This window comes from Silurus meridionalis, chromosome 22 (assembly GCF_014805685.1).
Source record: "Silurus meridionalis isolate SWU-2019-XX chromosome 22, ASM1480568v1, whole genome shotgun sequence".
NCBI classification, from domain to species: domain Eukaryota; kingdom Metazoa; phylum Chordata; class Actinopteri; order Siluriformes; family Siluridae; genus Silurus; species Silurus meridionalis.
Genome location: NC_060905.1, coordinates 19,867,663 through 19,893,547, shown reverse-complemented (window position 1 = coordinate 19,893,547; position 25,885 = coordinate 19,867,663). Strand labels below are relative to the sequence as shown.

The 25,885-nt window shown below is 35.4% G+C and overlaps 2 protein-coding genes across 2 annotated transcripts; both read right to left on the bottom strand.

Annotated features, from left to right (window-relative positions):
* Positions 1-2,103: 2,103 nt before the first annotated feature.
* Positions 2,104-24,310, bottom strand: hoxa9a (homeobox A9a). Its single transcript, XM_046835246.1, has 3 exons — positions 23,686-24,310; positions 23,427-23,553; positions 2,104-2,342 (listed from the first exon to the last, which is right to left on the bottom strand). Exons 1-3 carry the CDS (start codon positions 24,173-24,175, stop codon positions 2,231-2,233), a joined length of 729 nt encoding a protein of 242 aa, XP_046691202.1. The 5' UTR covers positions 24,176-24,310; the 3' UTR covers positions 2,104-2,230.
* hoxa4a (homeobox A4a) lies at positions 6,285-12,112 on the bottom strand. The gene is made up of 2 exons (XM_046835245.1): positions 7,495-12,112; positions 6,285-7,127 (listed from the first exon to the last, which is right to left on the bottom strand). Exons 1-2 carry the CDS (start codon positions 7,895-7,897, stop codon positions 6,802-6,804), a joined length of 729 nt encoding a protein of 242 aa, XP_046691201.1. The 5' UTR covers positions 7,898-12,112; the 3' UTR covers positions 6,285-6,801.
* Positions 24,311-25,885: the final 1,575 nt, after the last annotated feature.

The following is a 25,885-nucleotide window of genomic DNA, read 5'->3' as shown; positions in this document are numbered from 1 at the left end:
GACTTTCAGTTGTTTTATTTTGAACGTTTAAACACATTGGAATTCAATATTGCGCGTGTGAATGATTTCTGCTGTTTTGAAAGAACATTATATTTGTCCTCATTATGAACCAAAACAAATTCAAAAATGGCTGCGAGAACGTTTTTTATTAAGTTTGATTTTTAGCTGTTGGTAGAAAAAAAAAGATTAGGGACCCCCTGTTTTAGATAAATGTATGTGAAACCCTTGAGAGGAGGGGAAGGAGCCTTTTTTTTGCATGAGGAAATCCCTGGCACGAGGAAATCATTCAACACTGGGCTTTCTTTCCATTGTCGGGAGCTAAGTGCTTCCACCTTTTTTTATGTTCATTGATTCCCCACCCATCCACCACCACCATCCACCACCATCACCACCACCACTACTTCTTGCTAAAGAAGCAAATTAGGTGCTTTCTTTTGAAAATGGATATAACTATTAATAGACTAGTCATCCGGGAAATATAGATTAACGTGGAGTGTTAAAAGGAGTAACAATAACACCGCGGTTAATCTCTACCGATATTAGACCACTTTTACCATATAAAACTCAGCTATTTATATCTATAAGAAAATCTCATTCATACCTACAAAACTTCAGTTCAAAATGACATTGTTGGTAGGTTCATAATATCATAATAAAAATCGATCATCTGTCTCACGAGAGATCTGTGATGTGGCACTTTTTGGTGTTCAGTTTCATTGTTTAACCCATAGCATGGCTAGTCTAGCGGATGTGGTAGACTTGAAGATCATTAATCAACTCAATCCGACATAAAGACTCACCCAATTCCCTGTCTTCATTGCGCCCTGGGACATTTTTTATTTAAGTAAGTCAAATTTTATACATTCAAATTTACTCAGATTTTCATCTGTGTCTTTATATCAAAGTCCTAAGCATTTTAATTATTTAAAATGATTTTAAAAACCTAAATATGGACACGTCGTGTCCCTAATTTAGCAATAAGCATGGAAATGTGTTTGTTTTATTGCAAAATCTTGAGTCCTTTCCAACCACATCTCAACTTAACTCCTTAACTGGTGGAAGTAGTGATAGTGGTGGTATTATATGATCACAATGGAAAAATGTCCCCCAATGAAAAACATTTGGACGTTTTTCTAATTTCACAACACTTTATTTTCTAATAAAATGCTTTTATAGTAATTTGTGTTTGCATGATTTCTTTGTCCTGATGAAATCTAAGGGTTTAAAGTGTGTTTGCAAGTAACAAACATCATCTTCCATTTGACGATGAGGCTGAAAACCTGCTGTTACCCTGTGACCCAGTTTTTCTTTTGTAGTAAAACTACCAAAACTATCAACTGAATATGTGTTTATTCTTTTGTTAGAAAGTATTTTCTCATTAGAAAAGTACTCCAGGTATACATTAATGTTTTCATGCTGTGTTTTGTTTTACTGGGGGACAAATTTTCCATAACGTCAATGTTTTTTCTGGATAATGTGCATTGCAAACAAAGAATTTTTCTGAGTAGTATTCTTAAGGGAGAAAAAAACAACATTCTTTTTGAGTTAAGCAGTAACTTCACAAATCCATTCCCAAACAAAGACTTAAATGTGGCTGTGTGAAATAAGCGCTATTCTTAATTACAGTTAGTATATAAAATGATAAAAAATAAAAAATAAATCTTGAAATAAAGTTGTGTGCAAATCATAAACAAAATGCTGTTGTGATTATCTATAAGGAAAAATGCTATTTTATTTATACATTACTGTACTCTATTAACATTTTAACTCATTTTATAATTAATCATTCTATTTTTAATAATAATACAATTTCATAATAATTTCATTATTTCAACATAAACGTTATCAACAATTCCCTATAAGTTTTTTGGTCTATTTGTGAGAGACCGGGAAAATCAGTGAAACAAATTAGTAATAATAACTGCGTTAACTATATATATATATATATATATATATATATATATATATATATATATATATATATATATATATATATATATATATTTAACGCAGTTATTATTATTATTATTATTATTATTATTATTATTATTATTATTATTATTTGTTATAATTAACATTTGAACAGTTTAGATGCCTAAAGTAATATTTATAATATTGTATCAAAAATAAAATAGAATAAATTAAATTAATGCAATAACACTTTTTATCATATTGATTAAACTGGCACAAATCAAAATGTGTGTGTGTTTTACATTTAATATGTAATTTTCTAAAGATATGATCTACTTAGCTGTGGTAAATATTTCAGCATGTCTTCATTCCTCCCATCCTTCATATGTGGAATTGTCAGGGTTTTCTCCTTTTGAGAGAAATTCTTGAAGCTGGAGATAAAATGATAAAGAATCTATAACGCTAGCCATTTTCTCTAGCGCTAGTGCTTTAACGTTTTATGCATGCACAAAACAAATCATATTTCTGGTCTAATGTGAGTAGCCTTTCTTTGTTATACCCCTGGCATGGTTTTTTAATTAGGGGTGTAACGATTTCTTGAGTAACTTGATTAGAAATTCGATTACAAAAATTAATTGAGTCGAAATAACATGCTTCATTTAGTCCATTCAACTACACATGGAGCACTGCCTTTCCCACGGACCGTTATTACTGACGCACCACCCACTGAACTCTGGAGTGCTCTGGACAGGGAACACAGAAGATGCTGCAGAATGAAAAATGTTAGAACGGGAAAAAAACTGTGAAAGGTGAAGAGAAGATTTATATAGAAGCCTGTTTCCGCCACATTCAATAAAAAGTTTGCCTAGTTATTCTTTTCTTGCAATTATGCCTTTTTTCTCGGCAATTCTGACTTCATTTCTCGCAATTCCGACTTTATTTATCGCAATTCCGATGGGTCACCCCCTCTGTAGTGCCAGAAAGCTTTATACATTAAAAATGAGCTACAATCAATAGAACTGCATGGCATTAAACTATGGCTTCCACTGGATGCCATAGTTTGACCTGAGTCAAAGAAAAAGACTATTATTTTAAACAAAAACATAAATAAAACAAAAGTGCATTTACTGTTTTCTTCAGAGTAATCTGAAATGCATTTATATTTATATTTTTGTATTTAGATGTAAGATGTCATTTAAATGCACTAAACAGGTTTAGTTTTTCACAGATATTTTTGTATGCAATTTCAGCAATAAAAATGCAAATTTTCCTAAGAAGGAAACAAATGACCTTTTTTTCCTTTTTTTTCAGAGACTTGTATTGCTCTTTAATAAAGAAAACTACTTCTTCTCTGATTACTCGATTAATCTTGGGAATAATCAGTAGATCCACGTTTGCTAAAAAAAATCGATGGTCTCAAAATCTCAAAGTGCGAGGTGGAGATTAAACAAAATTGCGATACACTTGCCAAAGATGTTCTTCGCTACTTGGCGATTCCTTTCTTGCGATCCAGTTCATCCCAGAGCAGTTCAGTAGGATTTAGATGTGGTGACTGGGCAGGCGGTTCCATGATAAATATCACTCCAGATGACATGTTTTTGAAGTCGGTTCCACCATGAATTGCATGGTGTTGAAGTTTGGAATGGTTGCCATGTTGAGTCAGGATTCCTTTCACCTTTGAGGAATAAGTCTCCAACAATTCCTACTCCAAAACAACCACAAACCATTAAGCTTCCACCTCAATGTGTGATTGTGGGGGCGAGGCAGTCTACTAACATCCTCTCTCCTGTTGTCCTTCATACAAGTTTTTCTGTTACAAACAAGAAAAATCTGTTTGCCTAGAAACAAAAGGAACATGCATGTGTTTAAAAAAAAAACACTGTGGAAAAACGGCTGACCCTCTTAAACAACACAAAGCTCCTACAATGAACACAAGAGCATCAAATCTGGACCATGGAGTAAATGGCCTTGTCTGATCATTGGTGTTTTCCACCATGTGAACATCTGGGTATGTGAGTGTGGCTTACCTGGGGAAGAGATGGCACCAGGATATGGCAAGAAGATGAACTGTCTCTGAGTAATGTTCTGCTAGAAAATCTTGGGTCCTCATGTGAATGTTACTTTAACATGAAACACTAACCTAAACATTCCAGTTGGAGAAAGAATTCCAGTTGCTCTTTTAGCAGGAAAACAGTCTCCAAATCGCCCAGATATCATGCCAAAACAAGTCCAATGCATGATGGCACCACTTTAAAGTTTACAGTAGTTTGAGGTGGTGCTAATGTATCCGTGCTAGATACCACAGCACACATTAAGAGGTCTTGCGGAGTCCAGGCCTCGTCAGGTCAGAAGGCATAACCCGTTCTGAGCGTTTGCAGCTGCAGCTCTGTGGATTTTATACTGTATCTGTGACAATCAGACAGTATTTAAAGAAAAATATGCAAAAACAATTTTCTCTTATTGTCTGATTGCACAAAATTCTGCCAATAGTTCACACACATTAGAAGCTTCTGGGGGTGGAAATGTTTCTTTCAGTAGATAAACATTGGAAACTGAATCACACAACATCAAGGCAGGAAAACACCATGTGTAAATGTCCGTATGAGTTATGTGAACACGATATGAGCGAATGATATGGATAGTTAACATAATCTGCAGGTTTTTGAAGCCGATTAAACCTACTTTGAAAATGTGGTTGTGCCTCGTCTCATTTTATAGCACCAAAACTAAAGATTGACGATATTATTTTTTACATTTTTGACTCCAATTTGCAAATGTATTTGGCATTGAGAATTTTCCATAATGTACATAATGTTCATAATGTTCCATAATGAAACAATCCCAGAGGATTAGCAGATCTACACACCTGGGATGTCTTCGCTTCTCTGGACGACTTCTATATGGGTTACTGACTCTTTCATTAAATATGACCTTGCTTTATTGACGTATATGTAATATTTTCTCTTCCATGTACCATAAACAAAATTTTATGCAAGCAAATTGAGCTTTATTTAGTTTGTTTTTGTTGTTTGTTGTTTTATACTGCATTAATTTATTCTAAGATTATATTCAAGTTTCACTACTGCCCCACGCGTCCAAATAAAAAACTGCAAGAAGGGCCCCTGAGAGAAAGAAAGGCCATAGGTCAGGGGTCGTGAACAATGTTGCACATCGATGATTGGACCGCTACCCTGTGTCCTTTCCGTGAACTCAAAACTGTTTGGCAGGTACCGCCTGAAACCGGGTCATTCTTTTTTTTTTGTTTTTTTTTGCCGCGATGAAAAGGTGCTTTTGGAGGTCCGTTGTTACAATAAACATTTTCATGAGTGATTATAAATGAATTATAATAGTGGATGGACGGAGAGGGGAAGATTGGGTGGGCTTGAAAATAATTTCCTTATAAAACAACAACTTGATATTAATAGTAAAACAAAAAACCATTTGTTCTGAACATGTTAACTATTCATTCTAAATAGAAAGTGTATAGAAGGTGTTAGAACATCGATTTTTAGAACTGGTTGATTTTGCGTGCTGTTTCTGAAATTGTTTTAATTTCTTAACTTTTTGTTTTATAACCTAGTGTGATTATTTTCGTGTTAATCTTTCAAAAAGTTAATAATTCATACAGCTTCATTTTGATTTCCTACTTCCAGCATTTGATCGCATATATAACCCTCAATAAACGCACTCAAAACACATCAATTAAGTGAAAACATTACGTTTTTTTATAAGTAATAAAAAAACACGTCTTGGTGAGATTTCTGAGGTGACGAAAATCTTTTTCAAAACTATATGCAATATATTTTGTTCAATCTGATCTACTGTATACTGTCAGATATTACAAACCATTCTTTCTTTAAGCCCTTAATATTTTTTTTACATTTAATTTATGCAAAAACAGTTACTAAAAAAAAGATTAATAATGCTACGTATAGAAGTAAGATTACTAAAACATTAAAAAAGACTTCTTATCATTTCTTTTTAGAGACACTGGCTCCAGATGTTGTATAACTCTCATGATCATAATTGCTTTATATTGCGGCATTATTTTTCATTATATTTTATGCAAATTTGCCGGCACTGAATAAATGAACCTGCGGCAGAGTGCATTATATTTATAACAAGATTTTGTGTACATCACTACAGGAGTTAAATATCGCACCAAATTAAAATAAATTTGGGATTTGTTTTTTGGGAAAATAGCGGAAATCAGAAATGAATTGTGTTAGTTCTATTAGAAAGCCAATCACAGTAAATAGTAAAAAATAAAATCAGCTCTTGAATGTGAAATTGTTACTGTAGTAAAGTTTATAAACGACGCGTTTTAACCGCATTGGATTATGGAGTCTGTCTAGAATAAATATACGAATGACTGACAATAAACGCATTTATTCATTTCATAATACAGTCACTTTAAATGCTACAGCATTGCATTAGAATCCACTACACGATTATTCACAGCTTGGATGACAAACACAATACACACACAAAGACACACACACACGACTAACAAACACTACTTGGACGCATTGTGTTTTTAGAATGAGATTATTCCTATGTTTTTGTGTGCTTTCTTTTCTGCACGCGCCATCTCCACGAGGAGAACTCTTGGTCCAAATGAAAGATTTAGACTTCCCTGTTTATAATGGCGGACATGATCTAACATCCATTGCTTAAGCTCATTCATTATTCTAGAAAAGAAAAAAATCAAAGGGGTCTACCCGTTAGATGGGTGGATTCTCCAGTTCAAAACATCTGTAAACAGAGGTGTCAAATGTATCAATGTGAATGGGGGGAGGCAAATTTCAACACCCCCCCTCTCCTTCAATATTAAATAGAAAGTAACACTGATGTTAGTCCGAATACTGCTCTGGATTCTGTCGCCCACCACTAAAGACTTAACGAACATGGAGTGGGCAGTAATGTCTGCTGTTGCTGGTCCGCGTCTGTTTTCACTTGATGGCTGGAGGAAGATGAGCTGCTAGAACGGATCTTCGTGTTGGGCAGTTTGTGGTCCTTCTTCCACTTCATGCGTCGGTTCTGGAACCAGATTTTGACCTGTCGCTCAGACAGACACATGGTGTGTGCTATCTCCACGCGCCGTCGGCGGGTCAGGTACCGGTTGAAGTGAAACTCCTTCTCGAGCTCGAGAGCTTGCTGGCGTGTGTAGGCGGTGCGAGACCTCTTAGGCACTCCTCCAGCGTAGTTAGCGGTCACTAAACAAACAAACAAACAACAAGGGTGTACACGAGGTCTTCTTATATGAACATCTTTGTATAGATGTGTGTTTTTGTGGCTGGATTTGATCACGTGTTTTTTTATTTTTATAATGTACTTATAAGTAAGCCAGATGTGTCGAATTTGAGGACCTAAAGGTGGGATAATTATTAACAAAATACCACGTATAAACCACGGGGGGTCTTTGCAGGGTAGAAACAATAAGAGATTAAATTTACGAGCGTCCGGAGCAGTAAATCTCCCCGTTAAGGGTCAAACATGCTACTTAGGTGTTGCAATTAATGTGTTCCGACGAGCAACTTCAAATTAATTACTGCTGTTTTATTGACCCCGGCTTGTACTTACTCGAGTTAACGTGAACTTTTTTCATCCACGGATACACTACCGGCACCTTTCCCTTCTGGGGGTCGGGATGAGCTTCAGGGGCGAGTATGGAACTCGCCGTCGTTGTGCAGTCCTCGGTGCTCAGGTGGGATTCATGGTTTTGTTGAACAGACCTTGGTTGGATTGGAAGCCGATCATTGAAATCGACGATGCTGTTAGTTGCAACGTTTCCATAATCATAGGTCGGGTCTTGGTAGCTGGAGCGCTGGTATGTTGCCCCTTCGTGGTGGGAGAATCCTGGTTCTTTCGGTTGCTCGTAGTAGTCGGATGAGACGGAGATGTAGCTGTTGTCTTCATATTCTTCGCAGGGCGGGAAAGAGGGTTCGATGTAGTTCGAATTGATCAAGTAGGAACTCATGGTCATTAATTTGGGAAGGGCAACAATTCTATTTTTAATCGCACTGTCTTTTTCCTGATCTCGTTAAAAAAAAACCTACTCTCTCTGTCAAATGTACGAACTTGTCTAGTCACGTGATATAAATGACCAATCATAGTGTTCCGTGGGTGCCGGGTAAACAAGCACCAATAGCAAGCTAAGACTGAGCACAACGCCAATTTGACGGACGGACCTTTTTTTTTCTTCTAGAAATTCAAGAATTGTGTTCATAAATATCCCAAAAACAAATAACTCATAAAAGAGGATGCTTTGGTTATTTCTAGTTTCTCCAATGAGGAATTGATAATAGGGTTAAAACATTATTTGTTCTAAATTAATTCAAATTAAAAAATAAAATAAAAATCTGATCAACTGTAATCTGTGAATAAAACTAATGGAACAATACTGAATAAATATGAAGGTATTTACACCAGCAAACACCTGCACTAGAGTGCATCCGGGGGTCTAACGGTCCTTTGAATAAACAAGACCTCTAAAGGTTGATTTTGAACTCAACAGAGAAACATGGTGTATTCATATATCATCCTCCATCCTCCATAACAAACACCATTTCGACCCTTAATTACAGACTTATGAACACTTTCTTCCGGTTTACATTTTGAGCTCATCGTTTAAAGATGCAGAATTATATTTCGTCGTCATTTCTTTAAAATAACTGATACTTTTGCTTTGCTTGGACTGTATTGAGGTCATTTTTTGACGTTTTTCAAAAAAAAACCCACAATCACGTGATGAATGTTAAGTAATAGAACGTCGAGAAGATGAATAAGCACAAGCAATGGCACCAATATTGGTGCCAGGCATTCCCAACATCTGTTTGCTGTTGTTTGTTAATTACAATGGATTTCATGATGATTGTTTTATTGTAGCTTTTCAGTATGTTTTTTCATCTGTTGATTGTCTTTAAATAAAATTATACAGAATGCATAAAGTTGAACCCTATTAAAGTCTGCGTAACTGTTCCACCTGCGTGGATTCTTGGAAGATCACTGGACCCCACCGTGTGCAGCACTCCGAAATGTGGAGCTAATCACCACCAACTTCTGGCCTGACCCCTCCATGACCCAATTTCCATTTTGTGTCTGATTAATCTTTCTCACTGACAGTCTTTGTTAAATAACACGGCGTGATCTCTGAAATAAAAGCCATTTTCATATTAGTTAGACGCAGTGACCCAGCTTTCAACCCCGAGGTCGGAATTACTTCTCCAAATGGAACTACTGCAGGAGATATTTAATATCAGGATTCAAAAAAAAAAAGTTTTTTTATCGCATAATGAAGATGGGGGAAATGAATATAAAATATGCATTCAATCGAACAAAGAAAGTGAAATGCTGTTTTGTGTTGACCAAAACAATGGTTTACAGTATTCAAATTAAATACACGAGATCTTTATTACATTACTAATCGTTGAGTATGTACATTTTCAGATTTGGCTTCTTTATATTATGCTATTCTATAAATATTTCTCTGGTTATGCTGTACTGAGTGAACTGTTTACAAGTTTCCTTCATTTATTCGTTTGTTTGGTTTTCTTCATTCTATACATTCTATTTATTATTGCTTTCTAATGATCTGAAATGTTTTATACAAGGTTAAAATCTGGACATATAAAAATGTAAACGCTCTCCCTGCTCGAGGTCAGAGCCCTGGGATCTGCCAATCTGTCCAGATGGAGATATTTATCTCCGTGTTTATCTGTAAATATATCCCTCATCTACACCTCCATATTCAAAATCAAGCTAACAATATTCTAGATAAACACTGTATTGTTTATTTGAAATAAAACAACTTTTCTCCTGCAGAATGATGACTTGATTGTTTTACTGTTTTGTCTGTTATTGTGCGTTGATTTCTTTTACAGCACGAGCAATCAGACTAATTAAAAGTCTTCTCCATATGATATTTAACTCGCTGTGGTCAGTACTGGACAGTAACTCGCATCCTGTTTGGGCGCGTGCAAATGTCCATTGTCTGGGTTTTTTAAAAAAGAGACAGGATTGGTGTATTCTGTAGAATCTCCCCAACACATTTTTTTGACAATGTAATTCTTAAATATAGTATGCAATGATTAACTGTAGAGTTTTTTTTTTAAGTCGTAATCGAAATGTAATTGCAATGTTTCAAAATGCGTTCTCATGCAAATGCGGCCGAATGCAAACTTCTTCTTTATGTTCTAAATTTTCTAAAACAAAAGATATAGACCTTTTAATCAAACAATATTGAACAAATCAATTTCACTCATCAGCCAGCGCTTCCGGTTATTTGACAGCAGAGCGGGTGGACGTTCATGCTGTATTTTACTGAGTGATCTAAATCAATACCTGGTCGCTAATGAGTTTGGCAAATGAATAAGTTTATACATGCAGCTAGTATAAGATATTCTAGGTATACTTTAAATTTTGTAGTTTTTTATTATTTAAAATAATGAGGTTTAATATTCCGTTGTTTGTGAATCTGTTGTACGGCGACAGTGTTCACATGATTTTCAAATCAAATGTTTGTGATTATTAAAAACACATTCGGGATTGACAGTGTTATTAATCTCCATATGAAATCATTTTGAATTATTCGATATTGTAAAAAATATATCAGAATGAATCATTATTTTATTTCCGAAAGACAAAAAAACATAAGCATTTATGTTGTTTTTTGCCGGTTAATAAATACGTAAATTTTCACTATTGTCATGTGATTTTAAACAATATTTTGGTATGTTGGTAATATGTTTATGATTAGAATTATAGAGAGGTATACTGGTATTATAGATCGTCTTTTCTAAAAGGTTCTCGTGCACCAGTAAGAAACAAATCAAATAAATAAAATCTCACGAATTGGGTTGAATACTGCAGCCTTCACGAAAGCTGATTGGTGGTTTTAAATTGTGATCATTAATAGTGATCAACACATTCATTCAATTTTAATCTGACCTAATATGCGTATTCTTATTTTTTTGGATACAGTTCATTAAAATGCACAACTGTTTGTTGTTTGCTCATCATGCACAATTCAATAAACCCCGACACTTGAAAAATGATGGCAGAGGAAGGAGACTCCTCAAACTTCGTGATTATTTGGGGAAGGCGATGTTTTCTGCAATGAACTTTTGACCTCAGATCCAAACCAGCTTTCACCTTTCTCTGCTCTCGTTCACACAAAGAAACGCAGTTCACTCACTCAATGACACACAAAAAACACGTCTGTCCGTGGATAGATGAAACAAAAAACAGGGTTTGCGTTCAATAAAGAAGCAAATACAACAGAGATGTTCTGCTGATCGCATCTCCAGCAGGATAAAAACAGATGCAGGGCAGAAAACGGTCGCATAACTACACTGTCCTCGCGCTTTTCTGTGTCACTGTGCTCGGTCCTTGAATTATCAATTAAAAGCTCGTTTTATATCTCTGCAATCGAAAAGCCGAATGCATTTATTGACTGAATAAACCTTGCTCTTTAAATGAATAAAAAAAAAACAGTTAAGGTTTACAAACGATTTACTTTCAAGTATTATTTTTTTATTATCAGAGAATGGTCTAATATTATGGTTATATTGTTTACTAAAACGTGATTAAAACGAAATTTATCTTCTTTACTTTTTCGTGGTTAATTAATTTAAATTCTGAGAAAGTGTTTTTTTTAATCTTTTTTAAAATCTTTTTTATTTTATTTTATTTTTTACACTACTAGCGATTGTAGCTGAATTCTATAATCGAATCTGTATAATGTGGCATTCACACAAAAAACAACCAAGTGTGTATCCTGCGTGCAAAACGCACATATTATAGCAGTTACAGGAGTTTAATTATGTGGTCAAATGAACTGAGCTGATTTACAAATCTGACACAAGCAAGTCGCTCCGTTATCAAGCAGCAAAAGACGCCATATTGGTATTACTATTTTACAGCTAACTACAGTAATATAATACATAAAGCAGGATGGGAAATCAGTTCAATGAAAGATTCATTACAAATAATTATTTTTTTAAGGGATTCTAAAGGCTGGTCCAAACAGCCCAACGCATCACTGGCAACCAACCACCTGCCATTGAACACCTTCACCACAGCAGATATCTGTGTAGAGCTCACAACATCATTAACTCCCAGTTACAAACTGTTTAACCTCATTCCATCAAGAAGGAGATACAGGAACATCCGCACCAGAACCCAGCAGGTTTAGGGACAGCTTTTTTCCATCCACCATCACACTACTGAACTCTACACTACACCGTTAGATCACTGTATACACACTGTATATAACTTCTGTACAATATACACACAATGTACATATTACATACTGTATTTTTTATCCATTTGCACTACTATTTTATTTATGTATATATATATATAAAACTTACTGTATATTTTGTCTAATATTTTACCTTCATATATATATATATATATATATATATATATATATATATATATATATATATATATATATATAGTGTATTGGTTTATTCAGCTTGCACATTCTTCAATGCCAAAGCCTTATAACCTTTTACTTGTGGTACCTTTATAACAGTGTCTGCACATTTTTCACTGCCATAAACTTATAACCATTTACTTTATCTATTTACTTGACACCTCTCTTTACTAATGTTGCCTTTATATTTATTCACTGTATATATATTAAGTAAGTAATATTGTATATATATTAAATATATATACATGAGAAAATGTATAATATATGTAAAGATATCTATCTATCTATCTATCTATCTATCTATCTATCTATCTATCTATCTATCTATCTATCTATCTATCTATCTATCTATTGTATTGTTATCTAAGTGCTGCTTGAGTTCAGTGAGGCAGAAAAATGCAAATAATTGTATTAATGAAATAAATATTATCGCAGTTTATTGAATATTAATATAACCCTGTGCATCTCAAGCACAAAGCACATCACGAAAAAAAAAAATTAATAAATTGTCCTTAATTATAAACTGGAATTTGTTCATTATTTCGCCTTTTTTTGTTCTCAAGCTTAAAGGTGCGTTTGCATGCTTTTAGAATAATAATATTTCCAGTAAAACCCTTATGTTCGGATTCTATGTTGATTTTTAAAATTTACATTTTCGTTTGTTTGTTGCATTTTATAAACATACGTTTTATGAATCTGTTTGGTCTTTATTGAGCTCTCGATCGCACAATGAGAATGACACTGAACTTGGAGCTCTGCTGGTCGTTCAGGGCCTGTGTACATTCATCTTCCTGCCACTGGTGACCTCATGATGAACCAAAAACGGGTGAGAAGACATTTTCCCCTCCAATTTCTCTTCTGTCTGTGCCATATTGTCCCTGCTCGTCCCCTCATCGCTAAAATCCCCACCCCTCGTTCCAGGGAAAAGTAGATGAGATACTTAAATGAGACCCTTTCGTAATTAATAGGAGTTGCACATTTCTACATTTGGAACGCTCATTGAGAACTTCCTTGATCAACACTTTTAGGACATAAAACCGTTTTTTGTTTTAAAAAAAAAAGCGTGTATAGTTAAATTTCTCAATGGGCTACAAGTATTGTTTCAGACTGAATTCTTATATAGAGATATCAAGTGTAATTTAAAATTCCATCCAAAAAATATGGCCAACCACCCAAACAGGAACCGCTAAACAGCGGATCAGATCATACTTAGATATTTTTTATCCATTTGAATTTCATGTAACACAAAGCCCAAAAACAGTGAACATGATCAGTGCAAAGTACGGGGAGGGTTTGCTTCTGGCAAAGAATCTTATAAAACTAAAATTATATTTCGCTCTCCAAAAAAATCTCAGAGATAATTTCAAGAAACTTCTCACTTTTAGCTCTGCCTGAAGTCTATATTGAGTATGACGTTTCTCTTTTAAATGAATGTAAACTTATAGAAGATAGAAGACTGTATTTTTTGCACACATTTTTAATCCTTGTAATTGTCTTATGGACATGTTATGAGCGTTAATAAATTACACGCTGTTTTCTGAACGCGTATGGTATAGAACTTATTGAAAAAGTTATGGATTATGGACGCGCACAAGATGTAACTAACCGTTCAAACCATTAACACAGTAGATAAAAACTCACCACTATTTCCTGCAAAACGAATCCATTTGGCGAGTTTCCACTTACTTCCAAGCAGCACTGAATTTCCTTCTCTACCCTCTACATGAAGAGGTACAAGAAACCGAGTCAGTGCTGTTAAATGCTATATACTGTCAACTCCCCAAAACCATAAACCCACTTTAATGGCCATCACGTGACTCTTTTATGGGCAGTGAGTTCATGCGGCCTGGATAACTGAAGGAACTAAATGCCCTATTATTCATTTCTTGGAGCAGTGCCATGAAACATGTTTCAAAATATTTTTATTGTTGCTGATGGAAAAATCAAATGAGCTACTAAGAAAGAATGGAACCAAAAAATGGAAAGTTCCAACCTGTTGAACTTAAGTGAGTATTTCTGTATTTTAATAGCGTAATTCCAAATTTTGGATTTGTATATCTTTCAAATCGGATATTTCTGAAAGACATTGTTATAGTATGAGATGAAAAAAAAACAATACTTATCATCGTAGTAGCAACTCAGACACTACTTCCCAGTGAAAAATATGATATATGATATTTCATATAGTGACCCATTTTATTGAAAAACTAAAATTTCTCCAACAAATTCGAATGGAAAAACCCGTCAAGTGCCATTTACAGTATGAGATAGGGTTTCTTTAGATCTTTACTATAAATTTTAACTCAACACAGGGGGGCAGTAATTATAGTCATAAATTGTTAGAAATGAATTGTGTGTGTTTAGTCTCAGGGCAGGCACATACTCGCCATGCAAATATGTCGCCATAATTCAAGTAAGGTTTCGGATAAAGTGTCTGGAAGTGAGTGTTAACTGTCCTTGGGATTTTCCAATTTGGGAAAAAACTGTGTTAAAAAAAGCAAAAAATAACCGAATTCTTTTTAAATATAAAAAATTAACACTCCCAGATAACTATATGCATATTAACCCCATTGGTATCTGCACCAAAAGAAAATCTTCTGCAATAACAATTCAGTTCCACAATGGTGATGGGTTTAAAATTGTAATCGTGCGCCACCCTTCGATCAGAAGAAGAAATCGCCGAGTCAAAGCTGTGCCAAGGTCACGCTAAGGTTAATGACATGGAGGTAGAAAATAATTGCTGTTGCTGTGCAACCTTATTATACTTATTATGAGCTAAAGACCTTTCTCTGGCGATTAGCATTTCACATTGTGAACTTTGTGAACATTGTGTGTGTGTGTATGAAATTTGGCCCAACATAATTTACATTAACACAAATAAAAAGTTAGTGTGAGAGCTCAGTGTAAAAATAACTATTTAGTCTTCATTATTCAGAAGTAATGGGAAGCATCCACTACTTTTTCATAGTCAGGGCTGGTACGCTCATCTAGACCTGTACATGGACTACACTTGGACTACATCATCTTAATATCTGATTTCATAAAACATGTTTTTGTTGTAAAAAGTAGTAATTAAGCAGATGTGTCTATACTGTAGAACATCCTGCAGTCTAGGATTGATTTTTTTTATATACTCTATATTCAAACTGTAAAAGTTTCTTTGTCAAGCTAATGCATTTTAACTTCTCGTTCATTAAGGAAAAGAGAATTTGTGTCTGTACTGGACACAAAAAGAGCGAAGCTTTGATGAACAGAAAAAAAGTATTTGCGTTAATAAGATAATCCAACAGTGTGTGACAGCTAACACTTTTCTTTTATAGTTCAGCCTCCCTAAAAACAACAAATGGATGTTATGGGACTTTTTTCCACATAAAGCATGTTGATGAATATTGTAGTGATAAGGAACAAAAAAAAATGGAAATGATTCCATGCCATATGTGCCAACCATCCCCAGAGTTGCAGTTCTGGTTCTCTACCACTAGGGAGCTGCATTGTAATTAGTTTTGTATAGTGACCTATACACAAATATTGTATATTATATATTGGTACCTTTGCTAAATTTGAGGCTATGAAAAATTGTCCGAACTGTCCAAAAGTCAGAACCGGTGTTCTCACCTCTTAAGCTCATTATAACGTGAAACTTGATTTAAAAAAAATTGTAAACCATTTTTGTGTTCATTCTGATGTGTTTGATCATTGTTCTCCTGAAAGATCCTGCCACTGCACAATTTAATCTTTCTGGCATAGGCAGTCAGGTGTTCCTTTAAAATCTGTTGTTGTTTAATAGAGTCCAAGCTGCCATGTATCCTAACAATATATCCACATGAAAAACAAATCTCTGAATTTTGTAAGCAACAAATCAATCGATTTTATTGTTAAAATGCTAGATTTTGGTTTCATCTGACTTTAGAACCCATTTGAAGTTCCAGAAGTGTCAGGCAAACTGAAGATGAATGAGTTTGTTTTTTGGATGAGAGGAGAGATGTTAAAACAAAAGAAAAAAATAACATCTTCCATAAATATTTTAATGATGTAGGTAATGTCCAATTGGAACTGTGTGAAGTGCTTGCCTGCTTTAAACGTTCCAACATCATCCCCAATGCTAAAAAAACAAAAATCACTGGATTTAATGACTGCAAACCTGTTGCCCTAACATTTGTGGTCATTGAGTCTTTGAGAGACTGGTGTTGGCTTATCTGAAGGACATCACCGGACCTTTGCTGGACCCCATGCAGTTTGCTTAGCGAGAAACAGGTCTGTGGATGATGCGGTGAACATGTGATCCTGCAACATCTGGACAAATCGTGGACTTATGCGTGGATCTGTTTGTGGACTTAAGTTCGGCCTTCAAAACACTCTTTTAGATCAAACTAACCCAACTCTCGGTTCTTAGCTCTACCTGTCAGTGGATCACCAGCTTTCTAACAGCTAGTGAGACTGGGGAAATACATGTCAAACAGCCATACTATCAGCACTGGTGCCCTCCACTGCTCCCACCCTACTGCTCTTCTCCCTGTACACCAATGACTGCATCTATAAAGACCTCTCTGTCAAGCTCCTGAAGTTTGCAGATGACACCACATCATCCTCATCAAAGACTGTGATGAATCTGCATATAGATTGAGGTTGAGTAGCTGGCTGCCTGGTGCAGTCATAACAACCTGGAGCTCAACACGCTTCAATCAGTGAAGATGAGTGTGTATTTCAGAAGACAGCACTGTGGCAGCATTCAGGTTCCTGGGCACTACTGAGTATTGATTGGGACAATAACATTGACTCCATTGTTAAAAAAGCCCAACAGAGGATGTACTTCCTTTGCCGCTGAGGAAATTCAATCTGCCACAGGAGCTTCTCACACAGTTCTACTCAGTACTTCGATAAACACCAACTACCAGGACAGCCAGGCACAACAAAAGTTTCTTCCCCCAGGCAATCTAAATAATGAACACTTAAATTCTATTCCCATTGTTCAATAAAAATAAAGATATGTGCAATACCACTTCTGTACCTTCTGTGCAATATTACTCTTTATTTATCTTACTTCATAAAAAAATGTGCAATAACACTTTTGTATTCCTTTTTTTACACTCTAGATGATGTAGCTTCACTTAAGACCAAAATGATCAGGGAGAAAAAATTAGCACAGTGGTATAATGATCATACGCGCACCTTAAAACAGAACACTCGGAAATTCGAACGTAAATGGTGTCAAACAAAATTAACAGTATTTCAAATAGCATGGAAGGAGAGCCTCCTAAATTATAGGAAATCTCTTAGCGCTGCCAGATCAGCATATTTCTCCACCCTCATAGAAAATAACAAGCATAATCCTAGATTTTTATTCAGCACGGTAGCAAAATGAACAGGGAATAAAAGCACTGCGCTAACATGCACACCATCAATAGGTAGTAATGATTTCATCAACTTTTTTAATAATAAAATTGAAAACATCAGGCAAGAAATCCAGACGGTTAATATAAATCCAAATTATTTTATAAATAACCCTGTAGACAGCAGTGTCATTATAGCAGACAATCAATTACAAAGTTTTACTTCTGTTCAAAAGATTGACATTAATTTAATTAATTTTCTCATCAAAATCATCAACCTGCATTCTCAATCCCTTGCCTACAAGTTTCTTCAAACAGATCATTCCAGAGGTAATCAAACCTGTTTTAAAAATAATTAACTCTTCCATTAGCACTGGTTTTGTACCTAAATCCTTCAAACTGCAGTTATCCACCCCCTAATTAGGAAACCTGACCTTCACCCATGTCAGCTGTCCAACTACAGACCGATATCAAACCTCCCCTTTATCTCCAAGATTCTACAAATGTTGTAGCACAGCAGTTCTGCTCACATCTACTCAGTCAAGATTTCATCATAGCACAGAGACGGCGCTAGTTAAGGTGGTAAATGACCTGTTATTGGCCTCTGATCAGGGTTTTGTCTCCTTACTTGTTTTGCTCGACCTTAGTGCAGCTTTTGACACCATTGATCACACTATACTGCTTGCTAGACTTAAGAACGTTGTTGGAATAAAGGGAACAGCTCTCTCTTGGCTCAGGTCTTATTTGACTGATCAGTTTGTTGATGTAAATGATTAGTTCTTCACACTGTCTGAGGTAAAATTTGGTGTTCCGCAGGGATCTGTCTTAGGCTCACTGCTTTTCTCTTTATATCTGCTGCCTCTGGATTAAATCATACATAAACATGGGATTCGCTTCCATTGCTATGCTGATGACACACAGCTGTATATTTCAGCAAAGCCAGATGAGAGAGATCAGCTTAACAATGTTGAGAAGTGTGTAAAGGACATTAGACAGTAGATGTTTGATATCTTTCTTCTGCTCAACTCAGATAAGACGGAAGTACTTTTACTAGGACCACATGCAGCTAGAAGTAAACTTTCCGATTACGTAGCATCTCTGGATGGTGTTTCTGTTTCAGCGTGTACGGCTGTCAAAGACCTTGGTGTGATTATTGACCCGAGTCTTTCCTTTGAGTCTCACGTGAATAATATCACCAGAATCGCCTTCTTTCACCTTAGAAATATTGCTAAAATTAGAAATATGATGTCGTTACAGGATGCAGAAAAACTAGTTCATGCTTTTGTTACTTCTAGATTAGACTACTGTAACGCTTTACTGTCTGGGTGTTGGAGTAAGTGCATCAATAAGCTTCAGTTAGTTCAGAATGCAGCAGCAAGAGTCCTCACTAGATCTAAAAAATATGAGCACATTACCCCTGTAATAAGGAGACATACAATAAGGAGACATAATAATCCATATCCTTTTCTTCCTGTCACCCCTCTTCTCTCTCTCTCTCTCTCTCTCTCTCTCTCTCTCTCTCTCTTTTTATCAGTCGAGTTAGACATGCTCCTGAGGTTCTTCCCACTTCGTCCAGGCTTGCCTCTAGATAGTGTTCTCTTCATTTGGAGGCCACTTTGTGCAGCTGGAGATGTTTCTCATTGCAATAAAGCTCTTTCTGACTCTGATTCTGCTTCTACCTGATGTCAAAAATAATGATGAAAACTAATTATAATATATATTCTATGATTGCATCTATGTTCCAGAATGAATGTGTTGCTACTTGTCATTGAAAATAAAAATCCATTAAACAATGCGCTTAAAATACATTTACATCGCTAAAACTTCCAAAGCACTAAATTGAGTTTTATTAAAAACAGTCTCGGACCTCCATTGAGGACAACAAACTGAATGGTTTTATTGGTTGTAAATCTCTTAATTTATTTACTTGTGTTTTTTGTTTCACCTGTTAAATCATGACAATGACCCTCTATGTCGGAAACGGTCTCACAGTCTCACAAAGCGGTTCTTTGGATCACATGGTTGTTACCATGGCAAACCCCCCTGACTCCAGGCTTTGCACCTCCTTCCTCTTAGATTTCACACAGGCAAATCTCAGGCTAGCTCATTCTGAGTATTATATTGAATGTTCAGTGAGCCATGCCTATTTTTTTAACAAAGAGCAACAAAAGCAAATAAAAAATATATCTTTAAATGCATGACTACTTGCAGTGTCCTTGTTGTTTGTAGAAATTGTAGAAATTAGTAGCTTAGTAGCTTCTGATCGGATGGTCATATGTTCAGCAACACCAAGTGGACTCTCAATACTGCTATAAACTCATTATACAGTAGCTTAGGGGGACTAGGCGGTGTTTTTAGATATTTCTGAATACATTTGTTACTGTAATAAACTACATTTAATCGTTTGACTTCAAAAACGTCATTCAAAAGGTAAAACAAACGTGTTTCAACTTGTAAAGGACGTAGTACGGGGTTTTTTTTTTTGTGTGTCACAGCGACACCAGAAGGTCGTTGTCTGTAACAGCTCAAAAAACAAAAACCTATAACATTGAATCACTTTTACGACCCGCATGATCTAGAATTAAGGAATGTGTTAAGGTTAGAAGTAAAAACATTGGCAAGCAAATATAATACACTAGTTATATTATTATATAAGTAAGTGAATGTTTAATGTTTTTAAATTAAACCGTTTTCTGTATAAAACAGAAGAATTAAAAAAACACAAAAAATAAAAATAAAAGTAAAAAAAAAAATTAAATAATACAAATAATAATTTTGGATTTTTTTAGCTTGTGGAAACGATAATAACTATTCAGAACATTGTTTTAGATCAATTCTATATTATATTATAATGATAATAGATTATACAATGATAAAAATAGATAAGAATGTAACACACACACGAACCTCAAATCATTGGGTTTTTTTTTTTTTTTTTTGGTCGTGATGGTTAAATGCAAACAAATGATGCAACAATTCTGCAAAATATGAACATAATAATTGATAGCAATTACGCTTCAAAGTAAAAAAAAATATTGCACAAACATCAGCTCTATAATTGCTCCAGTTCTCTACAGAACATGACCTGAGGGTACGAGATCTTTCTGTCAGTTAAGCTTTTCCAGCAAAGCAGGAGTCATACCTGATGTTCTTCTCTGAGGATACACTTGATACCATTGCCATCTGAGTGCGACAGATCCACGCGTCCTTCCGCGAATCTGCCCGTATAATAGCCAAATGTCCATTCCACGGTAATTCATTATATTAACTATATAAATTCGATTTTTATTCCACGTGAAATTCAGAGCCAGAAATTCCTGGATCTTTGAGGTCGATTTTACGAGGCATGGTGATATACGATTCCTTTATAGCTGCAGCCCACGCCGACAGACCCCCACAGGGATTGGGCTGCTGGAGTCACATGGCCACTCCGTGACATTCTGAATAACCAGTGAACGAGGATTTGTGTTTTTCTGGTTTTTCAGTGGAACTCCAGACACATTCATACCTCAATCAGCAGCATTTTAAAATGGCTGTTTTTACACGTTTTTTGCTATAAATCATGCTAGAAAATATTTAAAATCAAGCTTTTCTACAACACAAACACACACACACACACACACACACAAACGGAGGTGCAAAATGCGTTACAAACATGACATTGTAGCAATTCGTTTCTAGTTGAAATACATTATGAGGACAATACTGCAGCATTAAAAGCAAATGATTATATGCAAAAAATGAAAACTATACATTACTAACATTTACAATCCAATACACTTTTTATTTTCAAGGGTGTACTCTTTTTTGACTCGCTTTTGTACATGTGTTGATTTCGTGGTGCAGAATGAAACCCAACGCTCGGTCTATAAACAGTGAGAATTTCAAGAAAAATGAATATTTATATGTATTGTTATATTTTTGTATTTGCTAAATGTTACAAGGGTCACGGCAACCACAGATGCTGAATGTTAATTATTGATGCAATTAATTATTGAATTTCTTAATGTTTTAAAAACTAGCCACATATTATATCGAGACCTTTGTGTTGTTAAAATCTATACCATTATTTAGTTAACTTTGTCTGGGCTGTTAACGACTGCTTATAAGATTATATTTCTATTCCCGTCATTTTTGCAGACGCCCTTATTAACTTGTTATACAATTGGGCTGTTTAGGGTTAAGGGTCTTCTTGCTCAAAGGCCCAGGAGTGGCTGCTTGGTGGTGGGATTTTAAAGTCAGATCATAATGCATACATCTAAACCACTAATCCACCACCATTTGATTAGTTAAATATCGTTCTGTCCAACCACAATGTCCAGTTAAGAACCAAGCTAGTATTTGCAGATGGGCGTGGCTTAATTCTGCATGACTGTAAACAATTACAAAGCCCCAAACGCTGTCTCGTGTACATCTTGATATTGTGCAGCCTCTCAGCAACGTTTTACACCAAACAGCCAGTTTTAGCCAATAAAACTAAATGATATCCGGTGCCTTTGTGCCGCCACACAGAAGAAGGGAAATGGTGATAGAAAGAGTCTAAATTGGTACTGGGACTCTGAAAACGTCCTAATTGTGCCTCGACTGCCATAAAACCATTAAAGTCGGAATGCAGTTAATAGTCTAGTGTCCTTCATAAGACCTTTGAAGCCTGCGTCCATCTGTGTTCCCTAAGCACCTCATGCAGTCTTTAGTAAATACCAAAAAATACTTACATATATTATTGTAGTGTAAGCAAAATTCCATATTATAAACATTAGTTTGTGTAGAGAGTATTAGCTTAGACAATCTACAAGCATCCACGATGTGCAGCCAATAAACATTTATTGCAGTAATTGTCTTTTATGGCGAAATACTTTTTTTTCTGCCAAAACTATTTCTATAGTCCTGTATGCTAAATCGTCTTCAACTAAACAGCCGAAAACACAATTCCTCAGCAAGTGTGAACATGTGTGAGGATCTAATATATAATTCAAATACCCCTGCTCAGAGGGGAAACTGTAAAATGTAACACACCCGACATTGTTGATAATGATAATAATACTAATAATTAATATGTAGTCAGCGCCTGTTTAAGAAAAGTTTTATTATTCAATAAATAAAATACAAATCACATGTTTTAAATAAGCAACACAATATTCTAGACAGTCATAAGACCGTGAGGTATTTTTGCTGACTACATTGGTACTGAATATCTAAGCGATTTAGCTTTTCCATTGTCTTTATTTACAAAAGAAATAATAATAATAAAAAAAAAAAATTAGTCCTATTTTTTAAAGGCTCAAAACTGATAAAAAAAAATTAGAAAATATTATTATTATTATTATTATTATTATTATTATTAAAATTTTGGTACTGAAGACACTAAACTAAGGTTCTTAACAACATTGTAGTATAAACTCTAAAGCGCTTATAATTTCCCTAATCCCATAATATAAAAAAAAAATTATATAGCACTACATAACAATCAAATTCGAGGTTTCCAGTAGTTTGGTCGATTAGACTAAAAATCTAAAGAAAAATAACTCGAATGTCTTTACAGCTACGGCGTAAATATACATTAGGAAGATAGAATGTAAACACCACTTGTTCAATTTTGCGTAAAAATCGAATTGGGTTTTGTGCAAACGTTTTAATTGTCTTTCGTGCAGTCTTTTTTCAGCTTCTTCACCTTCATCCTGCGATTTTGGAACCAGATTTTAACCTGTCTTTCAGTGAGGTTCAGTAGCCGCGCGACCTCGTACCTGCGTTCGCGCGTGAGGTACGTATTAAACAGGAACTCTTTCTCCAGTTCCAGGATTTGGTGTTTACTGTACGGGCAGCGCTTTTTGCGTGTTGAGCTCGCGCGAAGCCAGTTGGACACGGGGTTGTCTGGGGTGGGGGGAAGAGTAGAGGAAGCAAGGGTAAGAGACTCTAATAGAAGACCTACAACACACTACTACATCAAATAAAGTCTACGCGCCAACGTCCTTGTAAATGAACATAATAACCACTTGATCTTACTTGGATCGATTCCCTTCTTCTCCTCATTCTTGTCTCCTTCATCTGTCCGGATTGAAAAAGCGTCCGTGTTACACGCACCGTTTATTGGTTGCTCAGAAACAGCACGAGGACTAGAGAAAACCCCACCGTAACTAGTTCCGAGCACCTCCAGTTTGGTGGGGTATTGGTGATGCACCGTCGCCAGTTCAGTTAGAGGCATAACCGTGTCCACGAGCCACGACTGTGTTGGGTCTCCATTCTGCGCGGGCTGAGCCTCTGTCTGAGAGAGATACCCGGATTTTACCCCACTGAACCTCTGCTCTGAGATGTGGCCCCATCCTGTATTTGCGTATCCAGGCTGTTTTGAAGGAAATATACCGGTTGCGCGCTCGGGTGGTAAAGATGAGACCCTCGGCTGCTGAAGAAGCCCCGAGCTTGAGGAGAAATGGGATTCCTCGATCTCCGGCGCGAGGAAAGAATAGTATCCTGCCAGAGCTCCTGATGTGGACATGGCGGTGATTATATTCCCACTAACAAACCAACTGGTATCCACCACCAATCTCACAAAAAATATTACACGCAATCATTAAAGGCGAGATCCCCCTTTGTCGAATAACAAGTGGAAGGCAGGCTGCCATTTGATTGGGTTACGTGGGCACGTGATAGTGGGGAGAGGTACGCGCATCAATAAATCAATCGAAGCTCGTCGTGCAAATAGATACAAAATGTGTGTGTAATATTCGTTGTATTAGAATTGGAAATAAATAAAATTAAAAAATAAATAACATTGCATTTTCCAAATTTTAATTTAATTTTATAATATATATATATAATATTAATGTATTTCGTATTTAAATTATTGACAAAATAATTCCACATTTTCCGTTAAAGAATATTTTTAAGAACCGTGATATATGTATAATAGAACCAAAAGTTTGTGTTCCCCTGATTATCAAACACACATGTAATTGTTCCTCATAATATCACCATAAAGTCAGAAGCGTTGGAAAGAATATTACAATTTCCCCAAGAACTGTACGAGCCTCCTTTTCACAAAGCGAGCTCCATGAAATCATGGTTGTTGGTGTGAAGGTTGGCGTGGAAGAACTCGAGTGTCCTGCAAAGAGCAACCCCACTGAAGACCTTTTGGATGAACTAGAACTACGGCTGAACGCCAGACCTCCTCATTTACAATATTAGCTGACTCAATGCTCCTGGTCAATTCAGTAACATAATAATAATAATAATAATAATAATAATAATAATAATAATAATACAGTTATATTAATATAAAGAAACAAGACAGACGCAACAGTAATGCATCGTAAAATTTACAAACACAAAAACATGAACATAACCGACTGCAGAAAGACTGTGTCCAACAAACAAAATTATTGCAAAAAATAAATAAATAAAAAAAAATAAAATAAAAATAACAACAACAATAATTCTATGTTCACTCTTAATTCTAAAGTCCAATTTATTCATTTTGGGGCAACAGAAATAACAGTGCTTCTTTTGTGAATATAAACAAATATACTTTACAGAATATAAATAATGAGATTCAGGTTAGAATCCATTACAAATAGAATTCCAAACAAATGCAAATTGTGGACTAATTGAAAAAAAATCGACTCTGTTTTTAGGGCGGAGTTCAACAAAGAAACGTTTATTAGAGCTCTGATTAAATCAGATTAACCATGTTCTCTCAATTCTCTCAATGAACCATGTTCCTTTCTAAAATATATACATCTTATCGGACCAGGTCATTTATAGTGGGATTTATATTTGAATTGTAAAAAAAAATGTAAACTGTAAACTAAAACAAAACGCTTTAGGGAGCGACTGCATTTATTACAATGTAAATGTACAAACAAACGGATGTATATTTATTCAGAACAACGTCATCCTCATCATCAACAACAACAACATTAATAATGATAATAAGAATAATAGTAATTATTATTATTATAAATGTTATTGTCCGATTGTGCTCAAGTACAAACAGGCCAGTCTACACACGTTATTATTAAGCAGGATTTTGTTTTTGTTTAGGCAAATAAATTGAATTGGGTTATTTATTTATGTATTTATTCTCCTAGAAAAAATTACACAAAACTCTAGTCGTTTCTCACGCGCCACACCGTCCAACTGTGTTAAACCACAGTATTTCAAAATCAAACACACATGGCTGGTGAAAAAGAAAACCATGCCGTAGAGA